We start from the raw sequence: 15,873 nt of genomic DNA on the forward strand, positions 1-15,873 counted from the left end.
TTCCACAGCTCTAGCAAACGGCTCTCCCTGGATTTAGTGCCTGAACCACAGCACCTTCACCTCCTATATATCCTTGCAGAAGACAAATAATCATACTGGCAAAAAAAAAAATGCCCTGTGCAAAATGTTTAAAAGAATAATTTATTAGCAAGCCCTCTACAAACGGGTTTCAGCACCGGGGATGCATTTACTAGAGAGGCAGAAGAATCAGAAACATAGCAGTTCCCCAAAACTGGGACGGCTGTTGCCTGCCTCTTGCTGTTGTGTGTGGGGGCAGCACTGAGCTTCACACCCATATCTGTACTACCAGACTGAACAAGAGCTCCCTCTTGAGGTAGGGAGAGTTTTATAAGGAATTTGTTACATACTTAACCTGCGTTCACTTATGAAATACAGCATGGACTATACAGCATAGAGAGGAGGAGCAGATAAAATCACAAGGGTATTGGCACCATGCTGGACCCAGAAGAATACATGGGATCTAAGCTGTAGGTACTGGAAGGTGTGTAGGGAAGTTACCCAAGTGAGGAAGATCCAAAAGGTGAGTTTTCCCTTAGGTCTAAAAGAATAACCGGTATAAAGCTTTACTTCCACAGTTCTCCCAAAGGCTTATTCTGAACCTCCTGCATGGTTTCCTCTGCAACGGACTTGATTTCTCTGTGCAAGTCTTCTATGCTCTTTGAAGCGTCCATTGTCTATTTCCAAGACAAAAAATACAGAAACACATTCCTCAATTGCCAACACCAAAAAAGAAAAACCTCACCTTGCTGTTATCTGCTCCCCCTGTTAACTCAATATTGTTACTATTCACGAGCAGTGAAAAGAGTGAATTACACCTGTGCACTGTTTCTGGAGTGGAATTGGAAAAACTTATTTTGTTTAGGAATAGATATTTAAGAAGTAGATGTGGGGCTGGATAAAGGGAAACACAAGAAACTGCTGCTGCGTGTTGTTTGCTGACAGTCTTCAGGGCATATGACCTAAAGGCAGTTAAATGTTCTCACCCTGTACTGAGGCGCCGCAGAAATATCAGAAATATTGATCCTTCAGTGGTTCTTCAAAATAGACTCCACCCGTAATAGTTGTAACCTCTAAAAATCCATCATGTTCCAGTTTCAGCTTTGGGTTTTTCTTTTTCTAAATACTCAAGCTGAGGTGAGTAACGGTTGTAGAGCTATAAGATGATCCTGATGTTTAAAGAATAGCAGCATGACTCGTGTATGGTTGAGGGAGTGACCAAGGTGAAGAAAGGATTTGGTGAAGAGTGGTAGAGAGGTGCAGATTTATCACAGTGACCTATGCAACACTGGCCCACACAGCATTGCTGAGAAAGAGCAGGCTGTGACGACAGGCAATAAAGACTTCACAATTAAATAGTAGCCTTTTCATTACAGCACAGCCAGCACCCCACTTTGTGCTCACACAATATCCTCAAGCAGCTTGCTGATCTCAATTTATTTGTGTAACTAATGCTACTGAGCTGCATTTTATGCCTTGGACTAATCGGTTCTTTGGCAGTGTTTGATGTCTGTTATTCTGTCTGATAATAAGGGGCAAAGAGACAGGAATGCTAACTATACTTTTAATGTGTACTGAAACTGGATTTCTGTGCCTATTTCAGGGACACCCTATCATCTATTCTGATACATAGCTGTTTGATACTTGTGCACTTCAGAGTATTTTAAACGTGTTGCTAATACTTCAAGTGAAAACTCCTTTGAAGCAAGGAATAGGAAGACAAATAACAGAAAACAGGTAATAACAGAAATTATTTCTACTGCTGGAATCTCTGGAAAAAATCAGGGTTTACAGGCTATATATTAATTCCATATTGCCTCTCATGATAGCACATGTAGTTTTGTTAAATGAATTATTTTGGGGTTTTGTGCTATGGTACATGTTTTCTGTCAGCCTATTTTTTCAGTCATGCTGTAGGAAAGGCAATTTCCTAGCATAACTTTATTCCAATAAAAGTCCTAGTTTTGTGATTGTTGTACATTTAGGTTCTTTAGGTTCTGACAGTGCCCAAAATATTTCTACAGAGTCATGTTTATCTAAAACAGGCTGTGAAGAATTATGTTTGCTTTACACAGTCTGATCATTTGGCAAATCTGTGTACATCTCCAGCTTCTGATGGAGACATATCCATAATCTCTGTCCTCCGATGTCTGTGTGAGACGTACAGAATAAACAGAAGATGCTGCCTGCATCTCATGATTGAGTACTGACAGGGTGATGGAGATGATAAACAGCAGGCCTACACTAGAAAGCCTCAGCCTAGGTGATCTACATGCAAGAAGAATGGGGAACACTTCCTCTTCTGGGATAAGACTGCTGTCTGTGCAGCCCTCTGCAAACAGATCCAAGGGATGAACAGGGCAAAGTGACACAGCCACATGGAACAAAAAACGATCATGTATTTGGAAAGATTTCTTGTAGCAGTAAGACAGCAAATGCAGATGGAAACTGGTCATGTGAGAACAAAGGTGATCATCAGTAAGGGAGACACAGGCAGGAGGGCCCCAGAAAACCTCCAAGGACTCCAGAATCCTTGGCAGGTGCTGCAGAATGCCAAGGAAACAGGCGGGGAAGAGCATGGGTGTGTCCCAATGCTTCTTACCCAGGTTTGTCAGTTTGTCTTTAGGAAAGAGAATGATTGCCAGAAAGCTCTTCTGCCAAACCAACTGACCAGCCAGCCAACCATCTTTTCCTCACCCCCATGGGGCCCTATAGAGCGTCCTGGGACAGGGAGGCATCCTCCCTGCCACAGGCCACGCTGCCCTTAGCTGGTTCCCAACATGTCCCCCCAACCAGGAGCAGGAAGGGGGAGCACAGGGATGCAATGGGCACAATTCAGGAGCTGTCATGAGAGACCCCTACCCTGGTCCATGACAGGCCCGTTAGGGTTATTTCCTCACCTTCCAGTTTAACGTCTTGTCCTTCATCAGATGATAGAAAGACTGTAGAACTTTCTCTTGGAAGGAGCTGTTCTCATAACGTTCATTTCCAAAGTTCCCTCGTTCTGCTGCTTCCTCCAGGCTTAACTGAAGAAACAGAATCAGGTCTGGCTTTGGGAGTCCAATATCAGGCTGTTTGCACCAGTCCAGGCAGAAGTTCTGTCCCAAACAAAGACAACCGAGTTTGAGGTGAAAGGAATGAATGCAAAGAAGAGAAAGAAGCCAGCTTAGCTGGAGAGGGAGATGGGGAAGGAACAGCCAGAGAAGAGATACAGCCCAAATCACCAAGCACAGGACTACAAAATGAAAAGGAGATATCCCAGCTTATCATGTGAGAATCCAGTCTGATAACTGTGGGGGGCCAGATTTTGCTAGGTGCTCTGCACCTCTCACACTCACTGACGTCAAAGAGAGCTAGAGGTTTAACATCTCTTCTGTAGAGCCCATCAGAGCTGAATACCAAGTCATGTTCTGAGTCCCCATACTGCTGTTACTGGTCTGAAACTGTGATCAGTCCAAAAGAAAGCTGCTTTCAAATACAAACACCACACAGCTTTAGTGTGGATCTTTCTGGGCCCATGGAGACTCCTTTTCAAATACCTACCCTATGCTTTCTCAGCCTACCCAGGAATTTCATCCCAGACACAAGAGACAAAGTTTTCCAACTTTCAGATCTTGTTGACAGATTTGAAGACTTACATCAGGGCACATGAACACACAACATGGTGCAGAGACCACTGAGGCGTGTCCACTTACTCATCATCCACATAGGCACCAGTGATACTATTAGGGGGATCTTAAACATATCAAGAGCAACTGCAGGGTTCTGCAGGTGAGGGCGCAGGGCACGGGGGGCCAGGATCTCCTCAGTCCTTCCAGGAAGCAGGGAAAGGCTTGGGCAGGAATGAATGTATGTCAACTCTCAGCTGCACAGCTGGCATTGCAGGCAGGGCTTTCAGCTTCTACAGCCACAGATGCTCTTTGAGGATCGGTGGCTACTGAACAGGAATGGGATTCATCTGACAAAGTGGGACAAGAGCATCTATGCAAACAGGCTTGCTAAACCAATGAAGAGAGCTTTAAACCAAGTACGTCAGGGGGAAGGTTTGCAATCTGTAGAGAATTGAAGATGGGAGGCCAGGAGGAAACATCTGGGGGATGACACAATAATGGAGGCTCACCTAAAAGCAGGAGAACTGAGGCAGAGTAACACAGGTGATATTGGGGTGGGGCCTGCTACAGACTGCCTGGTTGAAGAGAGGATGTTGAGGAACCTTTAGACAGCTGGAAGAAGGATCTCAGTTGCAGGTCCTGGTACTCATGGAGGGTCGCAACCACCTGCCTATCTGCTGGGCACAAGCAACCCATTTCTGGAGCATGCTCAAAAAATGCTTGACACAGTGATTGATGAGCCAGTGAGGGGAGGGACCCTGCTGGATTTGTTACAAGCAAGATAGAACTGGTCACAGATGTGAAGGTCAAGGGCAGCCTTAGCTGCAGCAAACATGAGCCAGTGGTTTAAAATCTGGAGAGGAGTCAACAAGACAAGCAGAATTGCCAGCGTAGACTTCAGGAGAGAAGATTTCTGCTTATTACAGACCTCTTAGCAGAATGCACTCAGAAACTCACATGCAAGGCAAAGAGGCCCAGAAGAGCTGGTTGATCTTCCCAGGCAGCCTCCTTGGAGCACACAAACGAGCACAAGACTCAGGAGTATCTTATAGCTGCGCAGAATGACCCAAAGGGAAGCTGACTTGTCTTGAAAGCAGAGACAGGCCAAAATGTACAAGTGGGCATGTGAGAAATTCAGGCTAAATGAAGAAAATAATTTTTACCATGAGGGTGAGCAAACACTGAAAAAAAGAGCCCAGAAAGGTTGTGGATCTACATCCCTGGAGATACTCAAACCTTGGCTGGATGTGGCCCCAAGCAGCCTGCCTGACTTCAGACCTACTTTTGAGCACAAGGTTGGGCTTTGTGACTTCCACAGGTCCCTTCCAAGTACATGGTTCTGTTATTCTCTGCAAACTTACAGGCCAGCAACCAAAGCAAGCATGGAGAATCTCAAATAAACTTCTATTATCATTCTCCAGAGTCAAACACACTGGCTTCCCCACAGCCAGGGTCTGTCCAGATTTACAAGAAATAACCAAATTAGTTTCTCTGCTCTTTCTGGGGAAGGGGCAAACCTAGGCAAACAGACCATGTCAATACCTGAGCTTAAATTTCCACCCTCAGTCTCAATCCACATTTCCCCGGAACTCTGGAGCCTCAGTCATCAACAGAGACATGTCTATCAGGCCTCCAGAGCTGGAGCTGCTTCCCCAAATACAGAGGGGCAGCAGCTGCTGTAGGCCTCACCTCTTTGGCACTTGTGAAGGCCACTCCAGAAAAGGCGTATCTGTCAACCACAAGCGTGATCCCTTGATGTAGTTTCTCTTTCATCAACGGTCTGAAAACCATGTGGGAGAAAAAAAAAAAAAGTTACACTCCTTTATAGTCATACAAATGAAAGTTTATCTAAAAGCTCATGAGGCCAGTGTTTCTCTGCTAACATACGTCATCATTAACAGTGATCATTAGCAGTGTCAGGTTATCTGTGATGCTGATCGTGGCTAAACAGCTATTTGTATTCTGTCATCTAAGAGACATGAAGCAAATACCCTTTCAAGGCACCCAAGTCCAGGGTTCCCCAGTGCAGGGCACTGCTCTAGGCAGCTCCAAAGCTTACAGGCAAGATCACAGCTGAACTATACTCAGACATGACCAGCTTAATCCTCTTTGGTTTTAAACGGTGCAGTTGATTTGAGATACACTCTGCCTTGGCCGAAATGTCCTTTATTCATGACAGTGACATTTCTTGTTACAGATCACTGATCTGCCTTACACTTTCCCAGTCTGCTTGGCAGTGCCACTACAGCAAAATCAGTGAAGGTTGGGGTTTTTTAATACATTTGCAATCTAGATTTCCAGGTAAAAAAAACAGCTGACACTGATTTCCCTAGCTCCACACACAGTGACTCAGGGGCCAAAAGCAAGGACGGCCACTTATAGCTGAATGCAGAGGGGAAGTTTGGGCACAGTTCCTTAACCACTGTTACTCACATGGACATCCTTGCAAAGCAAGGTCTCTTCATTCAGGAAAGTAAATTCCCAGTCTAGGCTTGTACAGTCTCAGCTTCCCAATTCTTAAACCCAGTACAGCACAGGGATTGGAAATAAATATCACACCTGACGATTTCAAAAAACCAAACTGTGGGATTTGATCTGAGATTAAATCCAAAACTGTAAAAGTCCCTGAGACATTGCCTCCAGCCATGTTTCCCTCACTAAACAGGGTTGTACTCTCATTCCTTCTGTACCCACTACAAGCTAAAACCCCAGGAGGATTCAACACCATGTTTTTCTTTTACAACTTAACAAAAATTATCTTTACACATGTTCCCAGCGATTTGCAGAGAAGAGCAGGTGAACGGTGTGGTCCTCTAGGTTCTTCTCCTTCGCCAGGTAGGAGCTGATCAGCCGCCCGATCTCTGTTGTTCTCTCTGCAGGAGAGATGGGAAGAAGGAGCAAATGCTGCCCTGAGCTGCTCTTGCCAAAGGGGCGTCCATCTGTCCTGAGGGTCTGTCCGCCTGTTGTGTGTGGGAGGTTGGTCTGTAGAGGACCAGGGTTTACCTGCCTGTCACGGGGGAGCAGAGGTCAGTCTGTCCGGGGATGGGGGTCTGTCTGCCTGTCACGGGGGGGCAGAGGTCAGTCTGTCCGGGGACGTGGGTCTGTCTGCCTGTCACGGGTGGGAGGAGGCCAGTCCGTCCGTGGGTGGGGGCATGTCTGTCGCGGGTGGGTGGAAGTCGGTCTGTCCAGTCTCTCCGCCTGTCATGGGTGGGAGGAGATCGGTCTGTCTGAGAGCGGGAGGCCAGGGGCCTGGTGTGCTACGCGAGCCCCGGGACAGCGCCCCCGCGCCCGCCGGGACCGGGACCCATCGAGGGCGCGGGGAGGGGGTGCGCACCGGCTGCCGTGACCCGACCTAGAGGGACTCCCTCGCTTCCTCCCCCCCACCCCCGTTCCCTCCGGGGACCGGCAGGCCCCGTACCCGGGAAGCGGAGGAGGTCGGCTCTGTGCCCGTCGGCCCGGAGCGCCTCCACCAGCCGCCAGCCCTGCGTGCTCTTCCCGGCGCGGTCCACCCCCTCCAGCACGATCAGCGCCCCGCGCCGGCCCGCCATCGCGCGCGCGGTACGCCCGCCCCACCCCTTCCGCTACCACCCTGCCAATCCCGGCGAGCGCCCCCACGCCGCTCTAGGAGGCGAAAGGGCACGGAGGCGCCGAGGCGGGAAGGCCAGCACCGCCTCCCGCCCGCCCTGCCCCTCATGAATATGCAGCAGGGGCGTCCCGTCCACCAATAAGCTCCCGGCGGGTTATAAATATGGGATGAGGCTGGGGCCGCGGCCCTTGTCATGCGGGCCCGGCAAGCAGCGGGAAGCGGCGGCGGGGCGCGGGCCGCAAGATGGCGACCGCCATGTACCTGGAGCACTACCTGGACAGTGAGCGCCGGGCCCGCCGGCGGCGGCGGAGGGGGGCGGCGGCGGCGGCAGCAAGGGGGGGGAGCGGGGGTTGGCGGCGGGAATTAGAACTGCGCCACGGGAGGGGGGGGGGCGGGGGGCGTGCTCTGCGTCATCAGCCGCCGCCGTGCGTCATCGCTGCGCGTCAGGGAGCCGGTCGGTAAGGTGATGGCCGGTAGCGCCGGTCCCGCTGGGCTGCCGCACCCGGCCCCCTCTGCCTGCGGCCGTGCTGCTGCGGTGCCGGTAACGGCGGGCGGGCCGAGGGGCTCCCGGCAGCGGCGCCGGCCGGTTCCCCTCGCGCTGCGCGCCACCGGGCGGATGATCAACAGCGGGAGTAACGGGGCTGCTGGGCAAGCCTCAGCCCCAGGAAGGTCCATGTCCACCCGCCTACCCCTGCCGAGGCTCTCCTGATGTAACCGGGCGGTTTACGTATGTCAGGCTCAGCGCGCCTTCCCGCGCGGGCCTCCTGTTGCAAAGGCTTCGTTCCTGGGGTGCTTCTAGGCGAGAAGGGGGGCCGCACGCCGGCTTCTTCGTGTGTTCGTGTGGCGTAGCTGCGGGTGTTTCGACCGCTGGCCCCGCGCCGTGGTGCTGCTTCCAGCTCTGCAGGGTTTGTGTCAGAGGCGGGAGGGCTCCTATGAGGAGAACAGGCTGTAGTGTTTCTTGGCTTTTGTGTTCCAGGTATTGAAAACCTGCCGTGCGAACTGCAGAGGAACTTCCAGCTGATGCGGGAGCTGGATCAGAGAACAGAAGGTGTGTTCAGGTATTTCAGTAAGCAAAGTCTGACACGGAGCCTTGAGCTGAAGGATGGGAAGAGCCCTGTGGAGACTAAGCTTTAGAGGACATGTCTCACCCTCTGTCTCTTCTCCTTTTCTTGACCTGAGCACTGTGCGGTGTTTGTTTCTTTTCTGTGGTGCCTTCCAGCTCACCAAGGACCAAGGTTTTTTTTTTCAGCAGCTGCGTGTTAATTTGTAGCTGTGCGATTGCTGTACCTGATGGCCCCTCGGATGGCCTTATTTTGCATGCATTTCCACATCTACTGAATTGTAGATGGCTGTGTGTCTTTCAAGACCTTTTTTCTTTTTTGAGGTTTGTGTTGGTATCTGGTTGTACGGAAACTATTTTCAATTTGAACCGTTAGAATGGTAAATGACTTGTGTAACAAATACAATGTTCTGCGTGTGGGAAGAGAGGCTGAAGTTTGGGAACCCGTTGGATCAGTTTCTGATCGTATCTGTAAGCTCCTCCTCTGAATTAACTGTAAAGTACTTGAGAAATCAGAATCATACCACAAGTGTTAAAGAGTGAATACCTTTAACTTCATCTTTTTTAAAAAAAGGGAAATACATTAAAGGATCAGGGGAAGTCAGGAGAGGTTTTCTAAATACCCTAAAGAGGCAGGAAAAAAAAGTACTTGCTTTGGCAGACAGCTTTCTCACATGTACATACTTTGCTTTTCAGATAAGAAAGCAGAAATTGACAACCTTGCAGCAGAATACATCGAAGCAGTGAAGCACATGTTACCTGAGGAGCGAGTGGAACACCTGAAGAAAATCCAGAGTGCCTACAGCAAATGTAAAGAGTACAGCGATGATAAAGTCCAGCTGGCCATGCAGACATACGAGATGGTGAGGATCACAACCAGTGAGACTTTTGTTAAAAACGGTCATTCTCTGGAGTGGGGCTGCTGGACATAGAAGACATTTCCACAGTGTCATTTTCCCTGACATATTTATGTTTGGGGTTAAAGATTTTACTGAAATGAATTATTCTCAAGCTTACTTTTCTTACTGTTGCCCTCCGTTGTGTTAGCAGGTTTTGTGTCAAGGAGGCTTCTCTTCTGCTGAAAGGTTAAATGAGTTGATCCCACTTGGAGATGGCTGTATAATAATGCCAGAGAATTTATCCCACTCCCTCCTCCCCAGCAGCTTCCCTGTCACCTGATAATTTATTTAGGGCCGGTCTTAGTCAAAAACAACACTTTTTTGAAGTCACCTTCAGCACTATATTGTGGGAAATCTGCTCAGTTACCTTGGTTTCCAAGTGACCAAAGAAAGCAGGCCTGTCAGCTCCACCATTCTGGTCGTATGTCAGACACCAAACTTTCCTCAGTGGACCTGATGAGAAAATAAAATTTCTTAAGATGCAGCTTTCCGCTTTTCTCTTCTGCCCTTACCCCTGTGTCCGTGTAGCTGTCCCTGGAACAGTTCTTACCTTTGTGTGTTTTATCCCATGGATAAAACATCAGTGAGGGAAATGCTTTTGACTACTTAGCTCGTTTTATCCAGCTTCTAGAGCTGCTTTGGGTTCTGCTACATCTGCAGCTGCAGGACATTTTATCACCCTCATACTGCAGAAAAGTAAATGCAATCCCCGTGAAATAAAAGTATCCTAGATAGCACTGATTTGAGGACTAGGTATTGTGGGAACACAGTTGGGGGTGGGGGCTTAAAATGCCTTTGCTACATCTCTGTTCTGTAAGCCATGTTACTGCAACCAGGGTGGTACAGGGTATTTACTTAACATGTATTGACTTGATATTGGAGGTAGTCAGTGGAAGCCTGTATTTATTACTAAACTTCTTTGAATAGCATGCCAGTGAAACACCAGAAAAAAATAGACTGATCTACTCAATGCATTTCATTATACATTGAATAATATATTTTGAAAATTGCAGGGAGGAAACAATTCTTTTTAAAATCTATCATCATCTTGTTTTGTTCCACAAACCATTAGTCTAAGTTGCTTTGACTCTCATTTATACCACCTCCTTCCCCCTTTTCCTTCCTTTCTCTTTGCCTGTATTGGCATTAGGTCCTCCTGCTTTTTCCTATATTCCATTAGCTTTATCTTTTTCTCTCTGCTTTAATTCCCTTTATGCATACCATTTTCCTTTTTCCAGTTTCATACCCTTCATGCCTTGCTTTGAAGTATTATACTCCTGTTCATGCTGATAACGGCTTTAGACCTTCCTGTTTTCGTTTGGGGATTTAAATTTTTTTTTTATTCAGTTTGTGGTTTCCTCTTCTGTGCAGGTGGATAAGCATATCCGCCGGCTGGATGCAGACTTGGCACGGTTTGAAGCAGATCTGAAAGATAAACTGGAAGGCAGTGACTTTGAAAACCCTGGATCTCGAAGCCTGAAAAGTGTGTAAATTTTATGTTTGACAGCCTTTTCCAGCACTGAGCATATCTAACCAGAAAGACTAAAATATAAAGCAGGCTATTATTTCTGGAGGAAGAAAAGAAGTACACTATAGTGTACTTCTCTACTTGTTTTTAACACTCTTCAAATATTTACAGTGTTCTGGTAGGCAGTAAACAGGTGAAGAAAAATCTAATGCTGGGATCCATCTTACTGTCCCTGCTTGCCAGATTCCCCTCAGGTGGCCTACTAGTTGTAAGGTTGTAAGGTGGTTATTGGTTGTAAGGAGGCTACTGGCCAAGGGCAAGCTAACTGTGACAAAACTGAACTGGTGTTCTTGCGGCTCTTGAGTATAACAGTTGTAGTTTCAGGCTTGATCTGTTACTGAGTAGGTTCTAAGATCTCTTTGAGGAGAGATGTGTCAGTTTTCTTACCTTTACCAGAATTTGAATACTAATCAAGCTCAGAACAGCAGGAAAAATCAGGAATTGAAGGAAGGTACCAGTTTCTCTAACGCATACTGGATATCTCATATGATTACAGTGAAATTTGAGCATGGTTCACAGCAGTACAGCTTTATGCCTTTGAACTGTGAAATGAGGGGTAAGGTCAGGGATGTGGAGATAAAAGTTACATTAGTTATTGAGTAACCAATTAACTGAGTGTTTAAAAATACACTGAGATCTAAAAAAAAGTTACAGCATGTCTAATCAAACGTGATGCTATTTATATCTTGTGCAATGGCATGGGCTGTCATTGTACTGCAGTGATTTAATTGCCAAAACTGCGAATGGAAGAGTTTGGTGCTCAGTCGTACTACCTGCCAATTTGGCATGTTTGTGGCATAAAAATGTATTACAGAATTGGCGTTCATGTTCAGTTACATATGAAAGAAGGTTTTCAAAACAATAAATGCATCAAAAGAAAAATATCTGGGGATATTCCTGGTATTCCAATAAATTGAAATGATGAGGTTTTTTCCTTTATAGAGGGACGAAGTCAGAAAGACAAAAGAGGCTCTCGTGGTCGAGGCAGGCGAACATCTGAAGAAGATACGCCAAAGAAAAAGAAAATCAAAGGAGGGTAAGGCATACCCAGTCACAGCTCTGGTGACTTTGGCTTGACATTTCATGAATTTTCCACAAGCTCATGTTACCCTATTTATGACTTGTGTCTGGATGGTGAGCGGTGTTAGAGTGTTCTGTTGTTACTCCGTTTCATTAGTGTCCTGCTTAGGACAAGTCGGCTTTGTTAGTGAACTCCTTGGTTGGCATGTGGAAACTCAGCATGCTTGGAAGCTGAGTTCATGCTTCCCTCTGGAAGGGCAAGCTTCTCTGTTGCTGTTGGCAAGCTGGGGCAAAATAGCTTTGATTTTTGTCATGCGGCTATTTTTAACAGTTGTTTGTGGTCTTGATAGTAAAAAGAAACCCTTGCCCATTGAAAGAAAAACCGATGTTTTATTGTTCTAGACATCTTGGAGAATTCTGGGGGTTGTTTTTCAAACAATGATGCCCTAAATAGTCTTGAGTAATCTATTTTGATTTTGTGAAGCAAGGAAGAAAGCATCTCCCCCCTCTATCATGTGCTTTGTATTAGAGGGGCCCTGTTAATTCTAATTTTTCAATTAGCTAAATGGAAGGGTGGAAGAGGAAAAAAAAAATAGTTTCCGCTGAGCATTACTGACATGTCAACTTAATACATTCGTGTTAGAGTAAGGGGGTTCATTTATACTTGGCAAGTAGAAGAATATTTATATTAAAACTGATTGGGAGGGGGAAAAGAGTCAGATTTGTCTGTCTGCAAGCAGAAACGATTGGTACATTAACTTTGTTACTGTAGTCATGGCACCTACAAATCACTCTCTTAATCCTATATAGTCAAGCGCATGTTTTGTGTTTGATCAAACCTACATTATGGTTTTAATTATTGGGTAATATATGACAATGTAATCTAAACTCTGAAGCAGGGTCAGCATGTTTTGGGGAAGATATTGTTAAAAACTAATTTTCCCAAGTGAGGCTTAAAGCTTGGAAACATGTTGTTGCCTACAACTGCAAAGTGTTTTATCCTCAATCTGTCCTTGTTGACAGATCTGAGTTTGCTGACGCCATCCTCTCGGTGCATCCCTCAGATGTCCTAGACATGCCAGTGGACCCCAATGAACCTACCTACTGCTTGTGTCACCAGGTGTCTTATGGAGAAATGATTGGCTGTGACAACCCAGACGTAAGCACTTGAGATGATTTTATTTTCAGATGTTTGCTCCATCACAGCACTGAAATCCAAGGGGGGATGCAATTAGACAGTACAAAATGAAAGTAATGTTTGTGAAACACTAAGCATCTCCTCTGTGGGTTTTTCCTTTCTGTTTTGCAGTGCCCAATTGAATGGTTCCACTTTGCTTGTGTGGACCTCACCACCAAACCAAAAGGGAAATGGTAAGAAAGACAACATACAGCTTTTTGATTTTTATCAGGCTACAATTTGCCTCGGCAAGAATCACAATAAGAATTAAAACCCTGTTGTGACCCTTCCTGACAGAGGAGTTTTGCTCTTGTCATCAGAGGGTTTGCATCCTCTGTGCTTTGGGATTGTGTCCGTATGAAAAGAGAATGTACAAGTGGAACCTTCTCCCCAAAGTCTACTTCCACGGGAGCCTTAGATTCTGGTGGGAGCAAAACAAACACCCGAGCATATGCAAAACAGCAATTTTTGATCTGAGGCTTGTGTAAACATGTACGTGTTGCATCTCAAGTTTGCTGTATTGTCACATAGTTATGGCTGTGGCTAAAATTGAGAAGACGTGTGTTTTCACTTCCGGAAGCAAAGTTTGAAGTCTGCTCTAGGTTTTGCTTATATACATGCTCATCTTGGAAAAAATTGATAACTTAGTTTCTCTTTAATGGACTGCTCTCATCTAATTACCAAGATGCCTATCAGAAACAGGCTTAAGTGAAAGTGAACTGCAGTCATTGGAGGGAGGGGAAGGAAGGAATTGGAGGAACATCTCTTTTTCTTTTGCCTGTAGAGGAAGCTTGTGTGCCAAACTTGAAGTTGCTCCAGGTAACTTCTAGGTGAATGAAATAAGGTGAATCACAGCAGTGAGGGGCTGATGAACCCTGGAAGCCTTCTAGTGCTATCTGTCACTTGTGCCCACCTGAGTTGGTACAGTTCCTTTCCTATTTGCCCAGGCTTCATGCATGTCACAAAAATTGTTGCAGTTACTTAAATAGGCTGCTTTTAAACCACCCTCCCACCCACTTGTTCTCAAATAATAAAAAATGTTCTTGGGCTATGTGTTGTTAACTTCAGGAACTTCAGGAACTAATTACTGCTGCTTTTTCTCTGTAGGTTTTGTCCTCGTTGTGTTCAGGAAAGAAAGAAAAAGAAGTAAGGTGTAGAGGGGAATGTGTCCTCTGAGGCAAGAAGAATTTAATATATTCTTTCATTCATGTTGCAATACTATCTTTGATTCTTTTTTTTTAACCTACCCTCCTTTTTCTGGTATGATATGTAATTGTCCTTTCCAGTGGCCAGTTGTAATTCCTGTTCTTTCATAAGAAAATTACTTCAAGAGCGAGTCCCAGATCCCTATGCCACAGGGATTTTATTTATGTTGCACTTGCACAGCACTGAAATCAGTGTTACTATGAAGTGCTAGGGCAGCCTGTAGCTGTAGTTTCTGCTAGTTTATAGGGTTCTGTGAAACCACGTAAGGCACTGCAGGAAAATAAAATAGCTGTATCTTCAGCATGCTGCATCACCATCATGGAAATAGATTAGGCATGGAGCTTGTTGTGTCAGAGAAGAAGGAATTTTCTCCATAGCCTGCATGAAAGAAGTTGGCTCCATTGTTTAGGTGTGAAGTCCATTTGTTATGCAGTTTTGTAGTAGGGAAAGGAACAGGAAAGCTGTTTAACTGTTTCCAGTGTCCATTTCATTGAAGCCAATTACTGTGCTTAGTTTTTACAGGGCAGGGATGGGAGAGAGGTATGATCCTGTTTTCTCTTTTGGGGAATTTCTTCTGTCTACCTTTGCACTGCCTTTATTTTACTTGATCTTGCCCCCATTCACATGAACCTTAACAGAAGCAAACCATTAGACTTTTCACCACCTCCTAGGAGAGGTTTTTCTCTCTTGGGAGAAAACCTTTTAAATAGAAAATTATCCTGCAGTGTTTCTTAGTGACAGTAATATCAAGAGAGGGTGTTACCTTTTCTGGCTGTTTCCATTTCTCTGAAGATCCTTTAAGTGCATTACTGTGAAGATGAAACCTACAGTATTCTTATAGAGATAGAAGGTCGGATTTAATCATAAAATAAGATGAAGGCCTGACTTTTGTTATTTGCATTTGCCTGTGTTGCACCTGGGTTAATCAGGAAAACAAGCAAGGCAAAGCTGAATGGCAAAGGCAGCCCTGGAGTAGCTTGGGGGTGGTTGAACAGCATTTGCTATGAAGCTCTGGTATTGAAGAAGGCCATTTAGCAGGAATGTTCTAAAATTACTTCTCCTTTTTAGTGGAGGTGCATTTGCATGTTCTTGACTTGTTTAAGCTGCCTTTCAGATAATGAATGTGAATCCTTGCTGTCATCACAGTGTCAGTTGCTGCAGCAGAAGGAAGAGAAGGAAATCAGGAGTAGGAAAACAGAAGTGTCTGTTTTTTCTTTCCTCTGAGTTACAGTGGATGCGGAAGTTGAGGGAAGAGCAGAGATAATTCTTCTATCCATATGTATCTCCTGTGTTATGGGGCTTACCTGCCAACAATAAAAGATGTTGTGGGGAAGGGTGGTTCTCCTGGCAGAGTGGGGGAAAAAAACAAGCCTCAAACCAAACCCGCCTGCAGCAGTAGGCACCAGGGTTCATGAACTTTGGATGTGATCCCTGATGGGTGTTGATGGTGGCTCTGTGCAGGGCTGTGTACTACTTTGCATACCCTTGTGCAGGAGCTCTTGGTATAGACTGCTGGAAAGGCATTAGGAAACTTCTAGATAAGCTTTTCTTCTGCTGTAGAAGCAATCTGAATAAACAGTATAGAAGAAAAAAACACTTCTAGTCAGATTTTGGCACCTGTTTCCAAAAGAAAGTCTTTTTTCTTTTTTTCCCCCCCTTTTACACCGATCCTCTTCTGTTTTGCAATGAAAGAAAGTAGAACACAGCTCTTGCCAGCTTCCTTCCCCGCTTTGCTCTGTTGGGCTTTGTAGATGCTGCAGGTGTGTCA

General features: G+C 45.8%; 2 protein-coding genes across 5 annotated transcripts; one reads left to right on the plus strand and one right to left on the minus strand.

Annotated features, from left to right (window-relative positions):
* Window positions 1-124: 124 nt before the first annotated feature.
* DTYMK (deoxythymidylate kinase) lies at window positions 125-7,204 on the minus strand. Of its 2 annotated transcripts, none has more exons than XM_064457065.1 (5): window positions 7,048-7,204; window positions 6,394-6,502; window positions 5,319-5,409; window positions 2,919-3,116; window positions 125-695 (listed from the first exon to the last, which is right to left on the minus strand). In XM_064457065.1, the coding sequence occupies exons 1-5, from the start codon at window positions 7,175-7,177 to the stop codon at window positions 585-587; spliced, it is 639 nt and encodes a 212-aa protein (XP_064313135.1). In that variant the 5' UTR covers window positions 7,178-7,204; the 3' UTR covers window positions 125-584. The 2 variants fall into 2 exon arrangements, with proteins under 2 accessions (XP_064313135.1, XP_064313136.1); XM_064457066.1 differs by lacking the exon at window positions 125-695 and adding an exon at window positions 2,396-2,638.
* Window positions 691-14,990, plus strand: ING5 (inhibitor of growth family member 5). 3 transcript variants are annotated; one of them, XM_064457062.1, is made up of 8 exons: window positions 6,509-6,655; window positions 8,192-8,263; window positions 8,972-9,138; window positions 10,546-10,657; window positions 11,645-11,738; window positions 12,746-12,881; window positions 13,032-13,093; window positions 14,007-14,990. In XM_064457062.1, the coding sequence occupies exons 1-8, from the start codon at window positions 6,514-6,516 to the stop codon at window positions 14,047-14,049; spliced, it is 828 nt and encodes a 275-aa protein (XP_064313132.1). In that variant the 5' UTR covers window positions 6,509-6,513; the 3' UTR covers window positions 14,050-14,990. The 3 variants fall into 3 exon arrangements, with proteins under 3 accessions (XP_064313134.1, XP_064313132.1, XP_064313133.1); XM_064457063.1 differs by lacking the exon at window positions 6,509-6,655 and adding an exon at window positions 7,354-7,495; XM_064457064.1 differs by lacking the exons at window positions 12,746-12,881; window positions 13,032-13,093; window positions 14,007-14,990 and adding an exon at window positions 691-1,755 and having other exon boundaries at window positions 11,645-11,742.
* The last annotated feature ends 883 nt before the right edge of the window (window positions 14,991-15,873 follow it).

The sequence above is a fragment of the Phalacrocorax carbo genome, chromosome 7 (assembly GCF_963921805.1).
Source record: "Phalacrocorax carbo chromosome 7, bPhaCar2.1, whole genome shotgun sequence".
Lineage (NCBI taxonomy): Eukaryota > Metazoa > Chordata > Aves > Suliformes > Phalacrocoracidae > Phalacrocorax > Phalacrocorax carbo.

Bases quoted from the DNA above. Each gene is read 5' to 3' on its own strand.
- DTYMK (XM_064457065.1), bottom strand. From the start codon at position 7,177: ATGGCGGGCCGGCGCGGGGCGCTGATCGTGCTGGAGGGGGTGGACCGC. The intron at 6,503-7,047 runs GTACGGGGCCTG...TCTCTCCTGCAG, and splicing joins CGACCTCCTCCGCTTCCCGG to AGAGAACAACAGAGATCGGG. The intron at 696-2,918 runs GTGAGGAAATAA...TCTTGGAAATAG, and splicing joins ACAAGACGTTAAACTGGAAG to ACAATGGACGCTTCAAAGAG.
- ING5 (XM_064457062.1), top strand. From the start codon at position 6,514: ATGGGAAGAAGGAGCAAATGCTGCCCTGAGCTGCTCTTGCCAAAGGGG. The intron at 8,264-8,971 runs GTGTGTTCAGGT...TTTGCTTTTCAG, and splicing joins GCTGGATCAGAGAACAGAAG to ATAAGAAAGCAGAAATTGAC. The intron at 11,739-12,745 runs GTAAGGCATACC...CCTTGTTGACAG, and splicing joins AAAAAGAAAATCAAAGGAGG to ATCTGAGTTTGCTGACGCCA.